This window comes from Apodemus sylvaticus, chromosome 16 (genome assembly GCF_947179515.1).
Source record: "Apodemus sylvaticus chromosome 16, mApoSyl1.1, whole genome shotgun sequence".
Classification (NCBI taxonomy): Eukaryota; Metazoa; Chordata; class Mammalia; order Rodentia; family Muridae; genus Apodemus; species Apodemus sylvaticus.
In genome coordinates this window covers 35,131,844-35,156,444 of record NC_067487.1, presented here as the reverse complement: position 1 = coordinate 35,156,444, position 24,601 = coordinate 35,131,844, and the positions used below count along the sequence as shown (strand labels likewise).

At 37.5% G+C, this 24,601-nt stretch overlaps 1 protein-coding gene across 3 annotated transcripts in view; it reads right to left on the bottom strand.

Annotated features, from left to right (window-relative positions):
* The window catches only part of Nipbl (NIPBL cohesin loading factor), a 164,313-nt gene that overhangs the window by 9,371 nt on the left and 130,341 nt on the right, over positions 1-24,601 (bottom strand). For all 3 annotated transcript variants that reach the window (XM_052159946.1, XM_052159944.1, XM_052159945.1), the window contains 17 exons: positions 24,169-24,383; positions 23,972-24,074; positions 23,327-23,425; positions 23,089-23,235; positions 22,177-22,311; positions 19,252-19,350; positions 18,376-18,429; positions 14,035-14,143; positions 12,762-12,898; positions 9,647-9,787; positions 9,219-9,312; positions 8,531-8,685; positions 7,482-7,572; positions 5,043-5,216; positions 4,515-4,705; positions 2,569-2,676; positions 1,950-2,150 (listed from right to left, as the gene is read on the bottom strand). In XM_052159946.1, coding sequence (XP_052015906.1) covers positions 1,950-2,150; positions 2,569-2,676; positions 4,515-4,705; positions 5,043-5,216; positions 7,482-7,572; positions 8,531-8,685; positions 9,219-9,312; positions 9,647-9,787; positions 12,762-12,898; positions 14,035-14,143; positions 18,376-18,429; positions 19,252-19,350; positions 22,177-22,311; positions 23,089-23,235; positions 23,327-23,425; positions 23,972-24,074; positions 24,169-24,383 — 2,253 coding nt within the window. The remainder of the gene's footprint in view (positions 1-1,949; positions 2,151-2,568; positions 2,677-4,514; positions 4,706-5,042; positions 5,217-7,481; positions 7,573-8,530; positions 8,686-9,218; positions 9,313-9,646; positions 9,788-12,761; positions 12,899-14,034; positions 14,144-18,375; positions 18,430-19,251; positions 19,351-22,176; positions 22,312-23,088; positions 23,236-23,326; positions 23,426-23,971; positions 24,075-24,168; positions 24,384-24,601) is intronic.

Genomic DNA, 24,601 nt, shown 5'->3' with positions numbered 1-24,601 from the left:
CCTGAATGCAGCAGCCGTCACATTGTTCTCTTGGATCCTCAGGACAAAGTATTCCAGTCAGTCACTTTATTCTCACACAGTCTCAGTGTATTTTTTCCCTTCCACATTTCTCCTTCGTTTTGCTGTTACTAATGCTTACATCCTCTTCCTTATCACCTATGCATTGTGAACATGATGGGAAGCCTTGGTTCCTAAGGCGCTCTCTGCATATGCTGGCCACAGCCCTCCTCCAGTGCTTTCAGCTATCCCTGGGGTCTAGGTGATGTACTCAGGAAGATCTCTTGTTCAGACAGATGCAGTCTTCCCAGTGTCCCATCCTCCTCTACTGTACGTCATACATTTGACCAATGTCATCTCTTTAGGCCTATGGGGACTTGTTCCTTTTCTGACATCCTGTGCTTGAGGCAGTCAGAATAAAGTTGTTTATTCTGAGAGCTGGATTTCCAGTTTTAAAGACTGTGATAATAGAACACCTAGTCAATTCACAGAGATTATGCATTGAAATCACACAGGAATGAACCCCAGCAGAGACTAGGCCTGGAGAAATACCAATAGAAATCACATTCAATATATGCTAACCACAACCAATGCTGATTTTCCTTTGTATTTTGTCTTCTAAAGTGGAAATAAATCCTTGGAGGCCACAGCTCACATCCCAGCACCCTCGGCCTCTGCAGTGCCCTGCACAGTACAGACTCAACACTAACGACACAGTGGGGTGATGAGGGAAGGGTCAGGAGTTTCTCAAGCACAGACTTGACACATTTATTTGCTATGTCACATAGAAAAAATTTTCATGTAGTATTTTAAAGAGAATGGATGTAGTAAGGTATCTATGCTTTGGCAATTATAATTTTGATTTACTATAAAAACTGTCAAGAGATTAAAATGAGAAATAAGTTTAGACTACTCATTTACAACCTGCTATACTGACAGGCTAGGCTGTGTGCTCTGTGTGGGCAGGCAAGTTTACAGAGATCATTACTACTTCATCTGCTGATGTTTTATACAATGACTGGTTCCACAACAGGCACTAATGAAGGTGTTATTTAAATAAATGAATAAATGAAAGAAAAAAAGTTGAAGAATAGGATTTTCTGCTTTCCTGGCTAGTGGTCTGGCCAGTGCAATATGTGTCAGCTTGTAATAACATAAAAATGTAAGTTCCTTCATTAGAAAATCAACATAAAAACTCAGCAGCTAAAAGTCTGTATTATTAAGCCAGGTGGTGGTGGTGTGTGCCTTTAATCCTAGCATTTTGAGAGGCAGAGCAGGCGGATCTCTAGGCTTGAGGCCAGCCTGGGCTATCTAGTGAGTTCCAGGACAATCAGGGATACATGGAGAAACCCTAGCCCCAAAAACTAAACCAAACCAACAAACAAAACCCTGCATTATTCTCCAACAATATTTGAGTTCCTATAAAATGAATGAAATAATCTTACTTATGTATCTATGAATGCATGTACATATAGAATCTATTCCCAAAGTGATAAGTGAAGCAGCTCACTTTCGCCTATAGAAACGGTCACTGAGGTGGTGAGATGGTTTGGTAGATAGCGAAGCTTGTTGCCTCTCCTGGGATCCACATGGTGGAAGCAGAGTTGTCCCACACCCACAATGTGGGAAACCCTACCGTCCCCCCAAAACACCGTAAGATATATAATTAAATGTAAAATGTAAAAAAAAAAAGTAAATAACAGTGATAACATTTCCAAGATATTCAGTATAGAAATACAACCATACTTTATTCTTCAATACATTTGCTTGTGTAAAATGAGCCCCTTTGATTGTGATCATAAACTTTATAAGCAACTTAGTAGAAGTTAAGGAAACACAATTAATATAGTCAATGACATTTATCAAAATGGTAATATTTAAAAGTCATGACTCTTTTAGTCATACAGTTTCTAGATCATTTATTTTGTGACAATAATAAAGTTTATGCTTACTGCTGTGTCATCAAAGAGGTTGAGTAAAGAAATAAGAAAGGCGCGTCTGTGTTGGCGGTTCCCACGGATCATGGAGTAGAGGTGTGAGCACAAAGCACTGGAGGACTCGTCTTGTCGGAAACCCCTTACAGGATCTTTTAGGCACGTGTTGATCGCCTGTTGTACCTGGTAAGACATCTTCATACCAGCCACGGCTTTCATCTGAAAATAATAAAGGGCGCTTTTGCATTAGGGATAAGCTAACTTCACTACTTGGTTTCCTTATTATTCAAGATAATACAAATCACAGAACATAATTCTGCAATAGTAAGAGCATCTCTTGCAACCCCAACATTTTAATACATACAAATAACCAATGTCTAGAAGTCACTGCTAGCCAAAGTTACATTAGTGTCTCCAGTCCATGCTTCCTGACTTGTGATTTACTGGGCTTTCTTTCTCAACTGTCCACCTGGCACAATCTTATAATTAATTGTAAGCTTGAATAAATACCCTTGGGGGGGGCAAACTTGATTGTAAATTAAGAAAAATAACAAGGAAATCATTCTAAAGTAAAGACCTACAGGAAGTAGTGGTTTATTAGAGCAACACCTGCAGGTACTCTACTGAAAGCACTTACATGGATGAATCCAGCATACTTTTTGTCTATTTCCACAAGCTGCTGATCAGCCTTGTTTCGCATAGCAGGTTCCGGATCTGTGCCCATGGCAATTAAGTATGGGACACACTGAAAGAAAAAAAAAATGGGCTTTGTAAGACAACATGCAGGGATAATGCATTTAAACAGATGTCAAGACTGTATATCAGAGATATAAAACTCCAGCAGTAGACTAGTAGACTTCTTATAACTGCTAGATTGGTGTCCTTTAAAAAGTGCTAACTTTTTTTTGTTGTTGTTTTTTGGAATTTTTCTTTCTTTTTTTTTTTTTTTAGCCAGGGTTTCTCTGTATAGCCCTGGCTGTCTTGAACTCACTTGGTAGGCTAGGCTGGCCTCAAACTCAGAAATCTGCCTGCCTCTGCCTCCCAAGTGCTGGGATTACAGGCGTATGCCACCACTGCCCAGCGCTAACCTCTTCAACTTAAAGCAAAGAAACACCAGCAGTAGTAATGATCCACCAAGGTTTAAACAACTCCAACTGTTGGAGTGGTGGCGAACACCTTTGATCCCAGCACTTGGGAGGCAAAGGCAGGAGGCTTTCTGGTTTGAAGCTAGCCTGGTCTACAGAGTGAGTTCCAGGATAGCCAGGGCAACACAAAGAAATCTGTCTAGAAAAACAAAACAAAACAAAACAAAAAACAACAACAAAAAATCCACCACAAATGAGCAACTGTAAGTTTCTCTAATGTTTCTTCCCTGGGTTAAGACAGCTCGTGTGAGCCTATGACACGGGTCAGGAGGAGCTCCAGGAGGAGCTCCGCTGCCCAGTCTGAGGACTTAAGGTTAATGAGAGCCCACATGGACAAAGAAGACCAAGCTCCGTACGCTGTCCCTGACACACTCACATCCTCACACTCTCTGCACACATACTTCCTTAACTGAACCATCTCAGGCCCTGGCTCTGAGCATTTTAAAAAAAGGTGAAAGTCTCAATATACTACTATATGCTATAAAGTGATTTTAGTAGTTCTGAGTGACAAAAAACAGACTGTACATTTGTCTAGGTGTTGTTTTATGTCTTATGAAAGTATGCATTTAGATATGTATTAGAAAATATCAGAAAAAATCATTTTCTCAGGCATCAGTGTACGTTAGAAAATCATTTTCTCAGGCATCAGTGTGCGTTAGAATAGGCTCAGCTTGCGGAAGAGAAGACCCAACAGCCTCCGGCAGTTCCCCAGTCCCTCTACCCTGACAGTAGTTAATGTATCCGGGGAGAAAGTGAGTGTTCATGTACGTACATTTTATGACATCACTTATCTTTCAGTTTTCTTTTTCTTTTTGTGATTCTGGGATCAAATACATGATATGAGTATCCTAGGTAAGCATTCTACTACTGAGGTGCAAACCTGGCCCTTTATCCTATATCCCAACAGCATTGCAAAGTTTGAACATGCTGTACAACTGCTGTTACCTCCAATTTGAAAAGAACAATGCAACTGAGAGGACAATTTACTTTTTTGTGGTAGAACAAAGCTTTACCCTATTTATCTTATTGCACTTTTAAACCTATTTGTTCTGTTGACATTGCACATTGTTGGTTGTTGGGGGATCAGAGTAAAATTGGATTAAAATGGAATTTTGCCATTACTAGTGAGAAGAAAGTACATTTTCTATTGTTAGAGACTTGGAGTTTAACAGAGATAACATTATAAATATACAGGTATTCTGCAGCGATGGCAACGGAACAGATAGCCAGTGTTTAGACAGCTCAGGATGTCAGGTGGGAGGGCACATAAACTCATGAGCTGAGGAAGACTTAACAAAGGGAAGCAGAAAGGAGAAAGGAGGGGACAAAGAAAGCAGTGGCAGTAGTTTAGGACAAGGACTTTCTGAAGTGGGATAGAGTCACAGCATGCCAGGTGTTCTGACTGCCAGAGAGTGCCATCGTCCTAAGCCTTGCTTACCTGGACCGGATGGATGAGACCTTGGTTCAGAGTCAGAGCGATGACATTGAGGGCGAAGTGGCGCACACTTGACTGGGTGTGGAAGAAGGCCTCCAGCACCTGCTTCAGGTAGAGCTGCATGATGGAGCTGCTCATGCCAGAGGACACGTCTCCCATTTCTTTCAAGTCTTCCTGCTTTGCAACTTTCTTCCCTACAAAGAGCAGAAGAGAAACACTGTTAATCTGACATCATATTAATTCTGCTTGCTTCTCTGACTGAGTCGACAACCCAGTCCCACATAATGGCACAGCTCACGCTCAAGTGGTTTCCAATCTTTTTTCCTCAGCTGGGTCAGAGGCTCTTTGAAAACTCAGTAAGGACGCAATCCCTCTTCCTCCTGTCAATGCCTGGAGATACCTAAAACTTTATAACTCCTTTACAGAGTTAGCTTAGTGACATCTTAACCAAATGCTGCCATCCTCTGTAGGACATGAGGAGTGTCCCCTCTCTGAACTCTTCTGTCAAGTAAGACCCACACTTTCACTCACAGTCTCTGTCTGCTTGCTGCATCCGTGTATCCTCTTCCTGTAGGTAAGTCTGCAGGTTTTTTAACACTTGTATTTTTAAATTCACTGAGGAGTTCTTATCAGATAAAATACTATTATACAGATTCTTCACTTCTTGCTCAAACATTAGACTCGGATGCTGTATAAAGGCAAATCCTAAGAAAAAGGGAAATATGTTGTTATGTATTCTTACTAACGGCAAATGTAACACAATGAAAATGTCAAATTATACAAAGTTCTCCTTATTTCAAAACTTTAAAACTTAAAATGACTGGAAGAATATGCGGGTGGCCTTACCTAGAGAAGCAATACAGCAGGTACTTCTTTCCCCATGAATTAAAAACAAGAAATTGCATTTCAAAGGAGAATTTCACACAAGAGGAAACCTTGAGGAGGGAGCAGGGCCTAGTGGCTAGGGGAGTGGATTAGGAGTCAGGAGTCTCGGGTTCTATTCCTGGCTCCACCACTGACTTGTAGTGTGACCTTGGGTGAGTCACACAATCTCTCTTTGCCTCAATTCTCCATCTGTAAAATGGGGACAATAATATTTACCGCCCGCCTACCTCAGAGGGATGCTGTCAGGACTTAAGATGTAATGTCTGCAAACATTTCTCAGACCGGTAACAGAAGGTACTATAGTGACAATGTAAAAACTACTGAACTAAATCTGCTGATGAAACAGAATTTAAAGTAGAGCTAAAATCATCTTCCTAATTCTTTCTCAAATGGCCCTAAATTGAGGCTGCAATGCTAACTTATAACCACAAATTAATAAGCAGCAAAATGAAATTATCAATGTACATACAGATAAATGTTTAATAAGAAAATATGTAAGACTATTGATGAGATCAAGCATTATTAATACCAAAACCAAGCTACCAGACAAAGCAGAGTGATCAGACAGCTAGTCCAATGCCACACAGGATAATCATGTCCCATGTAACTTTTAAAAAACGTTTTACAGTGCTGCTTTCTTAAATTAAAACTTCATTTATTGTTTTCTGAATTATCTGTAATACAATTGGCTATGTTACTCCATAGAACTTAGTATCTACACTTAGTATTTAAGGCTATATACTGGCAGGAAGGCAAATACATGGCAAACTCTCTGGGAATGATGGTTATATTTAACTGTTTCTACTGCAAGTACTTTTGTTTTCTCTCTGGTTTTGAGAGAAGACTTTATTTACTATGCAGCCCTGGCTGGCCTGGGACCAGCTCTGTAGATCAGGCTGGGTGGAATTCAGAGATCTATCTGCCTGCTTTTGCCTCTGCCTTCTGAGTGCTGGGATTAAAAGTGTACACAACCACACCTGGCTTGTAAGTAATTTATGAAAAGGAATGAGGTGGAATAAGGCAATTATCTCTAAGTATTTATAAATATTACCAACATGATTAATAGGGCTTGGGTACTTTAGATCATTCATTTTTTCAAGGACCAATGGCAGTGGCTACCCATACATACTAATTAAATTATATCTTTTTTGTTTTGTTTTGTTTTGAGACAGGGTTTCTCTGTGTAGGCCTGGCTGTCCTGGAATTCATTTTGTAGACCAGGCTGGCCTCAAACTCAGAAATCCACCTGCTTCTGCCTCCCAAGTGCTGGGATTAAAGGTGTGCGCCACCAACGCCTAACATTAAATTACATCTTGATAGTGCTATCAAAACATTTCCAAGTAAGTTATTATTTTTATATGTATTTGAACAAAACACTCATTAACAATAAAACCAAAAGTATAGGACATATTGTTCTCTTTGTCTTTTATAAGTAAGAAAAAAATTTATTACAGGCCTCAGGCACGAGAGTTTTTAGATTTCTTTTTTAAAAGAGTAGTTAATTAATTCAAGTACTGTAATAGTTTCTTGTACCTAATTGTCTATACTCTGTTTCCTTTCCAGGAGAGATGTATAGAACTGCTTGCAAAGCAGATTTTTATTACACTAGTGCTTCCAGAAACGGAACATGGACCAGGTATGTATCCCATCTCTTCCGATAAGCAAATCTACAAGGACTGCCCATTAACAAGTGGCAGATGTTATAACACTATTTGTAACAATACTATTTGTACTGAAAAAGAACAATTTTAAGAAGTGCAAATTGAACAAAACTTTCATAGTATTATGGCGTCTCAGTGAGCATTCTTAAGCTAACTCTAGAAAGTAGGGTGGGAGACAGTATTGAGTATTGTTATCTCCACATCATTGACAAACTGGTGCAGGGAGGAGATACCCAGAATGGCCACGGGGTGAAGCATGGACGGAATCCTGCTGTTGTTTTGAATCCCAACACTGTGCTCTCCACATCAGATCACTGACAGAAACACATCTAAATACACCAACAACTTGGACCCATAATAGTCAAAAAGCTTACCCCACCCCTCAAAGAGCTAGAGACTACTAAGAAATTTAGACTTAACTTACCTAGACCAATGATGGCTTTTGTTTGTACTTCTTCATCTGAGTGCTTTGTAAAATACATCAATAGTTCAAGCACTTTATCCTTTATGTTAACCTGAGGGGGCATATTAAAGGTATTCAAGAATAACACTCAATGCAAGAGTAATTTTTCAAGTATGTGTAAGAAAGAGGGGTTGTAGAAGGGGAGGGAGGGAGAAAGAAGGAAAATGTGCCGGCCCCATAGTGCCGTGTGGAGGCATGGAAGCCAGGAGAATTGATTTTAAGGACCTGGTTATCTCCTGTAGACCAGTAGGCTCTGGGGATGAACCTCAGGTAATTTTTTTATGTGCAAGTCCATAAAACTGTTAAGCCATCTCACTAGGCCTTAATTCTCAGCTCTAAGTGGGGAAAAGCCTAAAAGCAAAACCATGAGAGTTTTCACGGGAACTCTGCTGTGTATGTTGGTCAGCGGCAATGCAGTGCCTGGCAAATGCAAGGCACAAGGTTTCATTGACAACACTATGAGGGAAAATAATCAATTTGATTAACTTATTCAAACTTATATGTGCATATTTGTTCTGTATGTATGTATGACTGTGCAACATGTGTGTGCCTGGTACCTGTGGAGACCAGATGCGGGTGTCAGATCCCTTGGGACTGGAATTACATAAGGTTGTGAGCTGCCACGTGGGTGCTGGGAACTGAACCCATCATCCTCTACAAGAACAGACAGTGGATTGACTGCTGAATCATCTTTCCAGTCCCTCCATTTATTTTAGAACAGTGGCATCTGATGTCATAGTCTGTGACAAGTATGCTGTTCTAAACAGTGTGTCTATGTTAATGAACTGATAGAATTGGGTATGGAAACTGGGAATCTGTCTTACATCGGCAAGAAACTGCTCACAGATCAGCAGGAAGTCTAGAGATCATGCTTAGATTAGCACTCATTCTAAAAATCTCATGAAATTACTCTAATGCTGCCTTCGGAGATCATTATGATGATTCCTAGCTCAGGGCCACAGGGCTGTGTTTACAACACACTGGGTACTATGTAATACTATGATCTTTACCTTACTGTTGCCTTTAAAATCTTCCAGGTCAAAATCAAAATGCCGGCAAAGTGCTCCAACAGTGAAGAGGGACCTAAGAAGCGCTGGTTTATTTGTTAAAAGTGAAGTGTTATTTGGGTCTTCTTGGTGCTGACTTTTTAATTTTGAAATGGCACCTAGTAAAGATAAATACTAGTTATTTACAGTAATCTTCTTTATCTTTGAATCATGCTCAAACAGTTACTAATGAAATACAATTAACTTTTACTAATGGTTTAAATATTAAATAAATTTATAATATGTGTGGTTTTGTTTGTTTTGTTTGAGACAAGGTTTCTTCATGTAGCCCTGGCTATCCTGGAACTAGCACTATAGACCAGGCTGGCCAAGAACTCAGAGATCCGACTGCTTCTGCCTCCAAAGTGCTGGGATTAAAGGCATGTGCCACTACTACCTGGCTTGTGCATTTTCTCTAGAGCTAAAATCATGTAAAAAAAAGATAATATTAACTGTTACTTTTGATGGGGACCAGGAAATTTACTACTTTTAAAGGCAAACTTTTGAACCAAGGAGAATGTGAACGATCAAAGAACAAGTGTGAGTGTAGCACACTTGTCTCCTCACTGCTGGCCTGGACCAGACCCATTTACCACCTGGACACAACTGTACAACTTCATAAACAATGGGGAAGCCCAGGCACTGAACTTACCGTAGTATCTATTGAAACAGGCCCACACAAATTTAAAATTCTGGGTCACTTTATTTACAACAGCCCCAAGACAGCTCACACAATGCTGTACTACCTAAAAGATAGAGAAAATGTTACTCTTTAAGAAAAAACTAAAACACAGTTGAAAAATATGACCATTTTATCCTTAAAATAAGTGATCTTGAGTCTTAACTCTGACATACTATACAGCAATACTTTATAAACCACTGCCTGGGCACTGCGCACTCCCACAGAGACAGGGACGACTTACAGTCATGCCGTATTTGACAAGCGATCTTGGGCCTTAACTCTGACATATTATGTACATTGATATTCTATAAACCACCACCTGGGCACTGCACAGCCCTACACAGAGGCAGGGACTTCTGGGCACTGCACACCCCCACACAGAGGCAGGGCCGACTCACAGTCATGCCGTATTTGATGATTAGCTTCATCAGGTCCTCCTCAATCGTGGCCAGAAAAGTCTCACTGGGGTGCTCCATCAGTGGCACAACTAACTCAAGGATTTTTGCCACATTGCAGATAACCATGAAGTCATTTTGCGTCTGTAAGAATAAAATTAATGCTCTATGAATGTCTAACCATATAAGAATAAAGCAGTTATGTATGTATGCATGTATGTAAAAACTTAAAGATATTACAAAGGAGCCCTCCCCTACCAGAGTACAGAAGGAGCAGTGTATGACAGACCATCAGGAGTCTGTAGTCTAACTCTAAATGCTAATTTACTAGTCACCATGGGAAACTTAACATTAAAGCTATTACATTTAAAATAATTTTGGGATTTCATTTATGAGTATGATTGTTTGCCTGAAGGTATGTTGCTTATAGCCAGTGCTCTTAATTATTTTTCCCTAAAAAAATGCAAGTCAACTCTAAACAAAATATTTAAATATTAGAGGAATATTTTATAAAAACTGTCATATCTAAGTTTTAATATATTTTTTTAAAGATTTTTTTTATTTATTATTATAAGTAAGTACACTATAGCTGTCTTTAGACATACCAGAAGAGGGTGTCAGATCTCATTACAGATGGTTGTGAGCCACCATGTGGTTTGCTAGGATTTGAACACAGGACCTTGGGGAGAGCAGTCAGTCAGTGCTCTTACCCACTGAGCCACCTCACCAGCCCCTTAATATACCTTCTTAATGAAGGTTATTAACCTAACAGTTTTCCAATTTGGGTGACTATGCTATTTTCTACCTACAAGTGTTTTGCAATGTCAGGAGAATTTGTAGTTGTCACAGTGAGAGGTGGCATCCAGAGAGACCAAAAGATGCTGTTGAATACAAACAACAGATCTTAGCAACAGTGAATAGTGCTGGAGTTGATATATATATAAAATAAATATATTTATTATCCCAGAACTGGGTAGAAGGCTTTTTAATTTTATACTTTTAGATTTTTCTTTGATTGAAAAAGGTAACTAAGCACATGAAAAGTTTTCGGTTTTATTTAATTTAATGTGCTATGTATATCAGAATTTTGCCTATTTTTATGTTCATACTGTATGTATGCTTAGCACCCATGAAGATCAGAAGAGGGTGTTGGATACCCTGAAACTACACTAACAGATGGCTGTAAGCCAACATGTGGATGCTGGGAACAGAACCTGGGTCTTCTAACAGAGTGGCAAGTATTTTTAACCACTCAGCTGTCTCTGTGGCCCCACAACACAAAGTCTTTTTCCCCTTGTCCTATGTTCAACTTATTTTTCTCTCTTAAAGCAACATTACTAGTTTTTTATATCACATCTATTTTTCCTTTCAGGAGATAGATAGGATTTCCACATAAAGGTTCAAAAAAAAAAAATTAAAAAACCAAACCAAAACAAAAAACAAAAGTCTGATGCGCACTCCCCTCCCTGGAGACAAGGCCTCTCCATTGAGCTTGGCTGTCCTGCAACTTTCTATGTAGACTAGGACAGGCCTGAATTCAGAGATTGGTCTGCCTCTGCCTCCAGAGAGCTGGGATCAAAGATTTGTACAGCTATGTCTGGTAAACAACTACAATGTTTAAGTTATTCACAAAATCTTCAAATTTAAAAGGTACATAATTCAAAGAAAATGGGAAAACTATAAACAGTTTATAAAAATGAAGTACAAATGGTTAGTATCACAAAAAACAGTTAATTTTCTTGGAAATGGAGTAACAGGAAATCATTTGTTTTACACCTGATAGATTATTAGCAAAGGGTAAAAAACAATGATTCCAATAGTCATGCACTGCATTTCTAAAGAGCTAAAGGCCATCTCCAACACTCTGCCCAAGCCACGCAAAACCACCGGAGAAGAAAAAAAAAAAAAAAAACCCAAATCTCCCCAATGCTCTGCTAGATCCATTCCTCAGAACGTGGACAATAGAATGAATGTGATGGTTTGCAAGTGTGTGTGCCAGAAGAATTAGCCACACTCTGAGGGAGAGGTCTCGGCACTGAAGTACAGTGCTGGGACTAGGAGCCAGGTGACACAGGCTAAAACTGTGTCCCAGTGTTTAACAGCTCTAACTTAACAGTTAGCCACACAGTATCTATGAAGCTAAGTTATTTCTGGATCCTAAGATAGGATAGTGATTTAGATGTAGTATATATGTATATTTTAAAATTATTTTTATTCTATACTACTTTCTTTGATTCTTAAAAATTTCTCAAGTAGTTGTGAGGTTTTCATAGAGAATTTATAAATCAAGGGGAAACTGCCTCACAATAGAAAACAGAAAAAACAAAACATCAAATATAGTAGAGAAAACTATTAAATTTTTAGAAATAATGGGAACACAGTATATAAACAATTAAAAACTATACATTTCTAGAATATTTAAAAATTTAGCATATGTAAAAATTCACAATTGTTATATATCGGTTTCAAAAATCTCATGATTATTACATTATTATTTTTATTTAAGCACTGTTTTGTGAATTTTCATTTTATTTTAGGAGAACCTAGCATATGGTAATATATCAATGTCTCTAACATCCTAGATATTCCATATTCAACATATGGCTCTAAAATAAAAGTAAAACAAATCTATTAGACAAACAAATGAATTGCAAATTAAGAATCCTAAATATAGTAAGTTTCTTCAAGTTATAATTTCTGCTTTATTCATGTCTGAGGTCTTAACAGAAGTTAAATATTTTGTAAGCAGCTACATAGTAAGAACTGACAGGGAAATAGAACCTAGACTTTAATTATAATGTATCAGAAAATTGATGTTTTTAGATAATCTGTATGATGTTTTTAGATAACCTGTACAAAGCATTAGAATATATACTTGAATCAACGACACAAATTACCTGTCAGTGAGAATGTGGCTAGCACATGTGACTTCTCAATTTAAGGCACTTACTGCCTGCTGCATGCAGGAAAGAAAAAGACAGCACAAGCAGAGTGTGGGGGTGCATGCCCTAATCCTAGCCCGTGGGAGTCAGAAGCAGACAGATTCCTACAGTGTGAGTTCCAGGACAGCCAGGGCTGCTGCCCAGAGAAACAACAGAAAGAATGCACGTATACTCACACTGCATTTAGTGGTGAGGTACGGCTGCATGGTCATGGCGTGTTTGACCATGAGCTGGGGTCTTATTTTGCTGAATAAGAACAAAGTGGTTATACAAGCTACCAATCTTCCAGAATTTACACCTTTATTGTCTGAGTCTAGAAAAAAAAGAGAGAAGTAAGACATTTGTATTTAAAGAGTACCAATGAGAATGTTAAATAATGGATGTGCCAAAAGAGAATTAGGATCAATATGGCTACACAAAACACTGTCCAAAGGAGACTAGTTAGGAGATACTTCGGTTCTTAAAAAATTAATATTAATTTTATTATTAATTTTAATATTAATATCACCAATGAAGTCTATGATTAGAGAAATAGAAAAAGAAAGAAGAGGTACATATGGGAAATGGGAAAATTAAAGAAAAACAATAATAAGCCCTGTGTAAGGAAAGAATGGATATCTGCATTTCCCTTAGGTGCAAATGCCATCTCAGCTAGGTAGTCAGTCCCTGAATGGAGGAACTGAGGTCTACTGCTGCTCTTCACTGTTTACATCAAAAAGTGGGACAGTGGTGGTAACAGATCTGTGCTTTTATGTAGTAGTACCAAGTATGACTTATGTAATTATAGAAGATTTTAGATATGACTCATATAATGTAATTGATAATATAAAAATTTAAATACTTAATTTACATTGAAAGTTTCAACAGATTAAAAATTAAGATTAGAAATATTTAACATTAAGTATTAAGAGAATCTTATTAGAAATACAGTATTATATTTTAAAAGCACTGCAATAGTTAATGCAATTTCCTTGAAAGTTTTTTTTTTGTTGTTGTTGTTTTTGTTTTTTTTCGAGACAGGGTTTCTCTATGTAGCCCTGGCTGTCCTGGAACTCACTCTGTAGACCAGGCTGGCCTCGAGCTCAGAGATCCGCCTGTCTCTGCCTCCCAAGTGCTGGGATTAAAAGCGTGCGCCACCACCGCCCAGCGAAAGTTTTCTATAATTGAAATAATACCAAATAGTTTTGTAATGCTGTTTAAAAAAAATACTGGGCCCTAGACTTCATTCTTATTTAATATATCTAAAAGTACATATTGAAAGATGTGTAGAAGAGATGAGATTTGTGCTTTTATTATACTGTTTGACATATGTAATCTTAGAATACAATCTAAAATGAACTCAAACAAATTTATATCATGAAAACCCTTAAAAGTGATGTAACTAGTTATTAGGCAAGCATACCTCGAGGTAAGAGTGAGAAAAGAGCCAAAATATTTAAAATATCTTACCAGCTAGAGATTCCTCATATTTAAGAATATGTTCAACTAGGTTATCGACAAGTTGAGTACAAGCTTTCTTCACAGGTTTATATGAGGAATCCTCTTCAGACTTCAACAACTATACATGTATACACAGAAAAAAATTCCAGCAAAATTATTCATCAGGCAATAATAATGCACATGCATCAAATGCCAATGAGCACTTTCAGTTCTTAATATTAAATACAATTAAAGCAAAAATACACGACATTTAAAACACTACCTGGTGCTAGCTGAAGTATTTTAAATAATTAATAACTGTATCTGAATTATACCTTAAGCTTTTCAATTAAATAATGGCATATTCTTTGGCAGATTTCTTCTGCTTCATTCTTTGCCAAATCATTAAGAAACTGTGCTTAAACATACCATGAAGATGAAGAGAAGCCTATTTATAGTCAAAAAAAGTAAAACCAATTTGCTCTTCCAATCACAGATCACTGGAGAAAAAGGACTTTAGTTATCGTTTGTCCAATAAAGATTAACTGACTATTTCTAAGAATATTAAAAGAAAATTGCATTTTTATTTCTGTGGAGAGGTTTCCAGAGCTATTAGACATAACTCTCTGCAAAAATATAGACATTTTATCTCTGCGTTGTCTGACAGAATTGCAAAAAGTCATGAGTGGCTCATGAGTTTAACTAACATGAAGCAAAACAAAAATTCAACATTCAAATTTAAAAATGCACAATTTTACTTTTAGGCAAGCATTTACAAAGCACTATAGTACTAGGCTGCCTGTTTTCTGAGTCTTAGTGCAGAAAACATAAGTTTCCATTATCTGTCTGTCTGTCTGTCTGTCTGTCTGCCTGCCTACCTACCTACCTCTCTCTCTCTCTCTCTCTCTCTCTCTCTCTCTCTCTCTCTACCTACCTACCTACCTATCTATCTATCTACCTACCTACCTATCTATCTATCATCTATCTTTCTTTTATTTTATGCATGTGAGTGTTTTGCTTGCAACTATGTGTGTGCATCAAGTGCATGTCTGGTACCCATGGAGGTCAGAAGAATGTGTTGATCTCTAGGAACTGGAGTTTTGGGCAGTTGTAAGTAGCCCTGTGTGTGTGGTGGGAATCGAACCCAGGTCTTCTTGGACACTAGCCAATGTTTGAGCATCCTTTTCTGGACATACATTATTTTTTAATCATTCTGTAAGCTATCCTTTCCCGCCATGCCATGCCATGCAGCTACTTACTAAACCTGACTGCTGAACCTGCAAGGCCACATGTGTCCTAACAAAACCATGGCTTCCTTCCTGCCTGCTTTCTTGCCCCGTGGGGACAGGGTCTGTCTGTGCAGTCCTGCTCATCCTCAAACTCAGATTCGTCTGCCTTTGTCCTGTTTTTCTTTCAAATTTCAATAAAATTGTCTTCAAGTTAAAAAAAATTGTCTGGATAATTAAAAATGAGTGACAGCAACCACAACAGTATGAAATATACACAGCATCATTATTCAATTAAAAAAAATAAAGACAGCCCGATTTACCCAAACTCACTTGTGAAGTGTAAGTTCTCATTGATCCACTCCTATGTACAGTTACGAATATAACACTCTGGACTGGCTTACTTGGGGTAATCACTGAAAACTGTTTCTTGTTCTTTTTTAATTTTTTTTTAAATCAAGTAAGTGCAAAATAATTTATTATAAATTTTGGTTCATGACACTATCACTGCTGACTAGTTATATGTTTTAATGTATTAATTATAAATAATAATCTGACACAGGATCTCATTATGTAGCCCTGGCTGGTCTGGAAATCACTCTGTAGACCAGGCTGGGCTTGAACTCACAGATAACATGTCTGTCTCTGCCTCTGCCTCTGCCTCCCAAATGTGGGGATTAAAGGTGTGTGCCAGCACTGCCACATGATTCCTGATTTAGAAGAAATCAATTCAATACAATTCCACATCTCTGAAGTGTGTTAAGTGGGACACACGACCATGTCTGAGAGTGTGTAAGTGGTGGATGCGCTGTGAGTCCTGACTGGAGATTCTCTCAGAAGCTCAGCAGGCACTATGCGCTTGCAGACGTAGCTGCATAATGACTATCACTCTGTCACAGGTATTTTATCAACATCTTGTGGCCTGAGGCTGGAGAGAGCGCAGAGGTTAGGAACACCTACTGTTCTTCTAAAGGACCCAAGCTCAGTCCCCAGACTCTCAACCACCTAGAATACTAGTTTCAGGGAATCCAGTGCTATCCTCTGTCTGGCCTGTGCATACACATGCATACACAGACACAAACACACATATGAACACAATGAAACACAGAACTACTCATGAAGTCACAAGTAAATTAAACTGCTGTAACTAAAGTAGGAACATACAAAAGAGGGAACTGACAAGACCACTAATTAAATAGGACCACAAGTAAAGACAAAACTAAGTGAAACCATCACTAAGATGCCATAGATCTGGCTGTCTCTTTTTGCTTCTAACTTGCCAATATATCAAATAGCAATATTTTGATTTTTCTGTAGTATACCTAAAAATAAGTTACTTCATATTTAATAATTTCTCATAATCATCAGAAGAAACATGTGGTTTTAATAAATGACTATGTCTTCTTTGGATTGGCTGACAAACTATACTAGGAAGACTGTAAAGGTGAATAATACAGAACTAGTTTGTTGATTTAGAAAAGAAATGCTGCCAAAAAAAAAAAAAAACTTTATAAGGAAAGAAAGAAAGACAAGTTATGAAAAGATTCTAAGATACTAGGTTGGAAAACAAGCATAGTTTTAAAAGGATATTTTGAAATTTCAAAATAAGTAATTTATCATTATATACTATCATACCAAAATGGGTTAGGTTTGAAAAAGATAAATAGTCCTAAGTAATCTTAAGAGTACACAGCAGGTGGAATGCTTACACATTACTGGTAAAAATGTAGAAGAATTTAGCTGTTTTGGACAAATATAGTTTAGTAGTTACTAAGTCACCATATGACCCAATATTGTTTGGGTTTTCGAGACAGGTTTCTCTGTGTAGCCCTGGCAAACTTGAGGTATAAATATAAACTATTTCAAGATCTGGGAATCAGCTCAGTGTTAGACTACATGAGGAATACAGCTTGATCCCTAGCACATAGGGAGTAAAGAGAATGTATTCCTTAAATAAAACCAAAGATCTCCCCTCCCCACATCCTGCTGTAAAAGAAAATGGGCTGGAGGAAGGAGATGGAGAGTTGATAGGTAGGCAGAGGGGGAAGGATCACTGAACTTAAGAGTTTTGAGTGCAATCTTGAGGTGGGAAAAGTGAGATATTGCCTCCAAAAAAGTAAAAATTAGAGCAAAGTGTTAGAGACCCAAGTCAGGGGTAAGAGCACTGGCTGTGCGAGGCTAAGGACCACAGCTCACGTCCTCAGCACTCACACAAAGGCTGGATGAGTGTACCCCAGCCCTGGGAGTGGAGACAGGTGGCTAGTGGGAGCTTGCCGGCTCACTAGCCTGGGCAAATTGGTGAATTTCAGACATAGGGTGAGACTCTCAAGAGAACAAGACAGAGACTGAAAGAACACCTAACATTCTCTTCTAGATTCCACACATGTGCACACACTTCCTACCTCCTACACAGAGATGGGAAGGAAACATGCTGGTAACCTTTAAAGATTAGAGATAAACACTCTTAATTGAAAACTTCTAAAAGCACTAATTGTGGTTTAATTTTATACCACTAAAAGAAATTCCATATATTTTGTCATAGGCCAAATAATTATTTTATTTAATTTAATATGTGTATATATATATATGTATATATGTATATATATATATATGCATACATATATACATATATATATATATATATATATAAATATAAACTCAGTAGTAGGCCTTAGTAAGATTGGTGGTTCTCAACTTGTGGGTCAAGACCCCTTTGGGGTCATGTATCATATATTCTACATGTCAGAATTTTCATTGCTATTTAAAATTTTAGCCAAATCACAGTTATAAAGTAAACATGAAATAACTTTATGGTTTGTTATCACCATACATATGTCACAATATGAGGAACTATATTAAATGGTCCCAGCATTAGGAAGGATAAGAACTACTATTCTAGAGTAAAGGGATAAAAGAAAAATTCTCCAAAAGTGTAGCTAGAATTTCAATCAGTAATTCAGAAAACTTATCCTAGCAGTCAGTCACCTGGGTAACTGATTCAAAAACAAAATTAAAAGACATAGCTTAATATAGTGAAGTAAGTTTCGTCTACTAAAATACAACTTTTTAAGAAAGAACTGAAAAGTTCCTTTTTAAAATAATAAATACCCATTATTAAATTTCATGCTATCTAAATTATACTCACATTTTGAAGGAGTTGCTCAAACCAGTCATAGCCAGTATCTCTGCATGCTGCAACCTGCAGTAACAAGGTAATAAAGCTATTAAAATAAGGCATTTATAATAACATTACATAGACTGGAGCATGCTACACTGTGGAATACGTATGTATGTACATATACACAAGTAATAATAAGGTAAAAAGAGACCATGCATTTCAAAGAGAGAACACCAATAATAATGCTTATAGGAGAGTTTGGAGGAAGAAAAGGGAAGGGAGAAATGTTGAAATTATATCTCAAAAATCAAAACAGAAGACATCTATTTTAAAACAGGTATAGTTATGCTGTAACATAAAGTATATGTATACTTTTATAATTTGAAAAGTTACAAACTATTTTTTAGTAACTCAAACATCAGTATGAAAAACATTAAAGAAATCACTGTAATATTAAGACTGATATGGTACTAAATTATAAAAAAAATAGCTTATGACATATTTTATCAGAAAAATCTGTAAGGTTTCAAACAACGGAAAAAGCATTTTTTTTCTTCACCCACTAGATGTATGATTTATTGGTAACTGTGAAAATGGAGATGACCATGTAATCGAATATATATAAAAATGCTAATATTCAACATATAAAAAGCATTCTGGATCAGCAAATTATAGCTCACTTATGTAATAAAAAACTATCCTCTTGGTTTTTTTTGTTTGTTTGTTTTCAACTATGGAAGAATAGGAAAACACAAATAATAATGCTTATACACCCGAGTATCAAGAAATTAGCATGAGAACCATTCCCCTTTTACTTAAGGCCCAGACGTCCCAGAAATACAAGGGAAGCTGTGCTGAGTGGCAGGCATAGCACGTCACCACAGCAACCTACGCCCTTCTTACCACATCAGTGATGTTTAAAATTTTCCTTGTCATTGCTTCTTTGTCATTATGTGGAGTTGGAGTAAACCAAAGCTTTTGGAATGTTTCATTTACTAATTTCTAGAAGAAGAAAAAGAAACCAAATCAATTACTAACAAAGATTGCAAACTTTTAATTAATTGTATATTCCCATTAAAGCCCAACACAAAGCTTAAAGCTAGTTATTAAAAAAGAAATGCTTGAGTCAATTAAAAATTTTCTTGAGATTAAAACAACAGACTTCACTAATTATAAACTTTGTTTAATGGGTTAAGATTTCAAATAGTGAATGGGTAAAACTATGTTTAACTACAGCCTTTGAATAAAATACTTTTAACAAAAAAAAAAATGTATTTGTGTGCCTGTGTGTATATGCATCACCTGTGTGCAAGTGCCTGCAGGAGCCAGAGGAGGTGTTGGATCCTTTAGAGCTGGAGCTCTAAAGGTTGTGAGGCACCTGGTGTGGGTGCTGGAAACTGAACCTGGTTCTTTGCAAAATCAGCATGCACAGCAATGAGCCATCTCCTCAGCACCTGAATTGTTTTTGATCAGACTAAAACCATTTTTATGGCGCGCATGCGCGCGCTCGTGTGTCCACTCACATGCCTGCCAATGAATGCACATAAAAGACCAACAGAACACCCGGGTGTCTACCTCTTATCACTTTCCCACCTAGCTGTCTTGAGACATGATCTCTCACTGAACTGGAAGCTTGCTGTTTTGGACAGGTTTGGTCAGGCTGGCTAGCCAGAGAGCCCTTGAAATCTGCCTGTCTCTACCTGCCCCAATGCTAGAGTTAGGGCACATGAATAATGTTGAGCTTTTTATATGGACGCTGGAGATGTAAGTACAGTGTAGCTGTCTTCGGGCACCCCAGAAGAAGGGGTCAGATCTCATTACAGATGGTTGTGAGCCACCATGTGGTTGCTGGGAGTTGAACTCAGGACATTTGGAAGAACAGTCAGTGCTCTTACCCACTGAGCCATCTCTCCAACATGATGCTGGAGATTTGAACTCAGGTTCTCATGCTTGTGAAAAATTGCTCTTACCCACTATCTATGCAGCTTCCTTTTATTGCTTTAAAGGGAGAAACTAGTGTGGGATAGTTTTATATTAACTTAACATAAGCTAAAGGTAACTGAGAGGAGGGAACATCAATTAAGAAAACGCCTCCTTAAGATGGGTCCTAGGTTCTTTAAAAAAGAGGCTGGGCAGAGGGAGCAAGCCAGAAAGCAGCAGCTCCTGCCTCCAGGTTCCTGCTCTGCTTGAGTGCCTGTCCTGATTTCTTCCAATGCTGAACAGTGAAGCGAAAGGTAAGCTAAACAAACCCTCTCTACCCCAAAGTTCCTTTGTTCATGCTAGTTTATCATAGCCATAGCAACCCTAACTAGGACAGAAATTGGTACCAGGAGAGTGGGCCACTGCTGTCATAGATCTGACCATGTTATTTTTGTGAAGATTGTGGAAGGACTTTAGAACTTTGGGATAGAAAAGACATTGGGTGTTCAAAGCTTGGTGCGCTGCTCTGTGGGAGCTTAGTAGAACGCTGACAGCAATGCAGCAAGGGGAGGCCTGACCTGTGAAATTCTAGAAGGAAGTTTGACAGTCCCTTAATGATTGTCAGAGTTGCTTGCTATGTTGAGTTCAGAATTTGGGCTTCTGGTTAGCTGGGGCTGAAGAATAAACTGTGGTTAACACAACACTAGAAACACTAAAGAAAAAACTTTGCTTTACTGTGACAATTGATGTTGGTCAGTTGGAGCTAACAAACTGGAGAGACCAGCATCACGCAGATGAAGTCTTTTGAGAAGTGTTTGCTCAGAGTCAGCACAAAGACGCTGTATTTAGAAGTAGACAAGATTGTACCTGGTGCTGGTACCCAAACTTGGTCATGTCTCCCAGGTGGTACTTGTTTTGAAGGCAAACAGGGGTCATGGAGAGCAGCTGAGGTTTGGCACTATAAGAACCCAGGGAGGCCACTTGTGAAGGTGTAGCCAGAGTGGCAGTGGAAGCCCCAGGACTGAAGGGGTCATGGAGAAAAGTTGAGGTTTTGCATCATGAAGAGAGCCTACTGGTGAAAGCAAGCCTAGTTGCAATAGAAGATGCCAAAGATGCCAATGCCATGGGAAACAGCACCACCTGTGTGTGGCGTGGACCCAGCCTGAGTTCAGAAGACAAGATGTGTTTCTCAGACTATGGAACCTGAGAAGTGAGTCAGGCCCTTTGGAGGAGCCCACAAGATCACGAGTGAGTCCTAGACATCAGACATTGAGTGATTTACAGTGTTGGAACTTGTGTTTCATTTATCTGATTGTGACTGTGCCCTCATTAATTTTCCCTCTTGAAATAGAAGTGTTTAACTTAATTTTGATTTTATAGAAGCCCACACTTTCGAGACTTTCTACTTTAAGAGACTTTAAAGTGTTTGAATTTGTAAGACTGTGGGACTTTTTAACTTTGTAAAATGTTTTGTATTATGATGTTTATATTAATGTTTATCTTGAGGATAAGCAAGAAAAGGTTGTGACTTCCCAGTGATTGGTGTGTCAACCTGACAATGGGTCAATTATACAGGATAGTTTTATGTCATCCAGATAACAGCTAAAGTCATCCGAGAGAAGGGAACTTCACTTAAGAAAATGCCCTACAGGCTGTAGGTAAGTCTGTAACTGAAAATCAATAACATACTATTTAAAAATCAATATAATTTCAATCTGGTAATAATTTTGGATACAATACAGTCACTACAGTTAAATAAATACTGTAACAGTTGACTAGGTTGGAAAAGATCATACTTTAGTAATATAAAATCTAGAAACAAAATAAAAACATTAGATGCCATAAGCACTTAAAAACTTTCCACATTCATAAAAAAAGAAATTCCTAATGATCAGATTTTCACCTTACCTTAATGCCCTCTTCATCGTTGACTCTACGAATCATTTTTACACACATTTCTGTAATTTTTGGAAATGTTGGTTGTTCAATACAGATGTCTCTTAAAATCTTTATTACTCTTTTCCTGACACTGATACCAGTATCCTAAGAACAAAATGCATTTTCAAATGTTAGGAAAATTCAGATGTTTTAGGGGTGTGAAATTCGATGAAATAAAATTAAAGATTTCTCATAAGTATTATATTCCCTATTTGTTAACTGAAAATTATTTTTCATGTATTTTAAAAATATGACATAACATCTATCTATACTTAGTAATGAACACAAGACAAGAGATTAATTTGCTGGATTTAACTAAGGTGATAAACTTTTAGAACAGCATCTGGTAACATCTATGATGGAGAGAACAAAGTGTTTAAGCTAAATCAAGGAAAACTTTTTCCAATACTTATTCTTGTACTATACTAATGGTAATGACAAAACCTTGTCATTGCAGCAATGTATAACACTGTGTGCTAATGCATCAATGTATAGTTCTATAAGAAATCAATATGCTTGAAGTGGGTGGTCTGCCTGCCATGGAAGCTATTCGTACACAGACAGACAAAAAGACATACACACCTTCATATACTCTAGAGTCCTGTCCAAAAAGTTAATTATCATACATAATTAATTAGTGATTATAATCTGGCATAAGAGTTATTGACAAATGAATCTCATTTTTACCACAATGGGCTTTATAATACTGAGTAGCTTGTCTCTTCAGAGCATAACCTTCTTTAGAATGGTGGTACAGCAATAGAAAAAATGTAATTCACATTTAATTTTTTTGGATTAAATTTAAATTTTAAATTTTAAATAAGGTATGACATCTAAGGCAAATGATGTATTCATAAATTACTAGGAAACTGAAGACCATACCAATATTCTTTCAATCAGCATGTCATAGTATTGCTCAGCGAGCTGAGGCCTGCAGAGGACAAATCGACCCAGCAACTCCACAGCTGCCTCTCGCACACTAGTGGAATTATCCATCAGCCGGCCATGAACTCCTCGCTGCATGTCAAGCTACAGAGGAGGGAGAGACAGGTCATTTACGGCAGCAGAGAGGATCTTCAAATTTGAGCAGAAAAGTAAAATAAACTATTTTTGCTCTTACCCTTGCTAGAATACTGGGGTCTACAGCAACAACCTCAGACAAACACTTCATGGCTTTTGTTCGAACGGCAATTGCATTTTCACCAAGAACTCGTAGTATCTGACAGGCAAACATTAACATTCTCATAAATTTTAAAATACTTTTGTGTGTGTGTGTGAGAGAGAGAGAGAGAGAAAACTATCATCTTAGAGAGAGAGAGAGAGAGAGAGAGAGAAAACTATCATCTTACAGGTCCAAAATCTTAAGTTAGACCAGTACACATGGAAAGGTATTGTATATTTTCAGTATTTTCCTTTACTTTGGTATTCTCAATTAAATGTACATATACATTTATATATATACATTTAATAACATTAAGCTTCACTAAAATCTTATTGTGTTACTTTTACCAAAGACAGTATTATTTGCTATGACTTGATAAATGAAATTATTTTTATAGTGCCATAGAAATACATGTTCCTTCGTACAAGATCAGTATGCAGAGGGCAGGCATAACTAATGACATGCAAACAACAAGGAACAGAGACAAAGGCTGCTTCCACAATTCATTGACACTACCCTCAACAAAGATCACATGCTGCACACTATTTCCAAAAGTAACCAGAATAAAAAGAAAAAAAAAATCAATCAGATCAAACAATTTACCTGTGTCAAATAAATATCAAAGCTCTGGGCAAACGGCCTCATAGAGGCCAAATATCGAACAATCAAGCACGCATCATCATAGTCCACAGTATCAGAGTTCATCCTACAACAGAAAGCACCGTGTGTAACTTGATATGTTCTTTTAAGCGGATATCTATACTTCATGCATATCTAAGCCCATTTCCTCTGCATCTTACTTTAATGTGCTGAACTGAGAAGGTGTGGTTTTGATAATGCTTCGAAGAAATTTTTTCCGGTTCTCAGCTCGATGCATTATTTGACCAGTTGTTTCGATTTCTTTTGCATGATGTGTCGCATCAGATGATTCTTCATCTTTTTGTGATTTCATTGCTTTTTCTGTTTCCAGAGTTGTGTCACGGAACCACTGGGCTATATAGAATTTACGAGAAAACTGGAAAGACATTAGATAAATTTGAGCTGATGCAATTAATAACATTTCTAAATCAGGAATAGAAGTACTGCAATTTTCTTTAAAACAAGCTTTATCAGAAAGAATCAGATTTAAAAAGACATAAAATTCTGAAATATTCTGTATTATAGAATTTTTCTTTTACATTTAACTATAAATTTAGTTGTTAGTGTAAAACACTAACTTAATAAAGACGATTA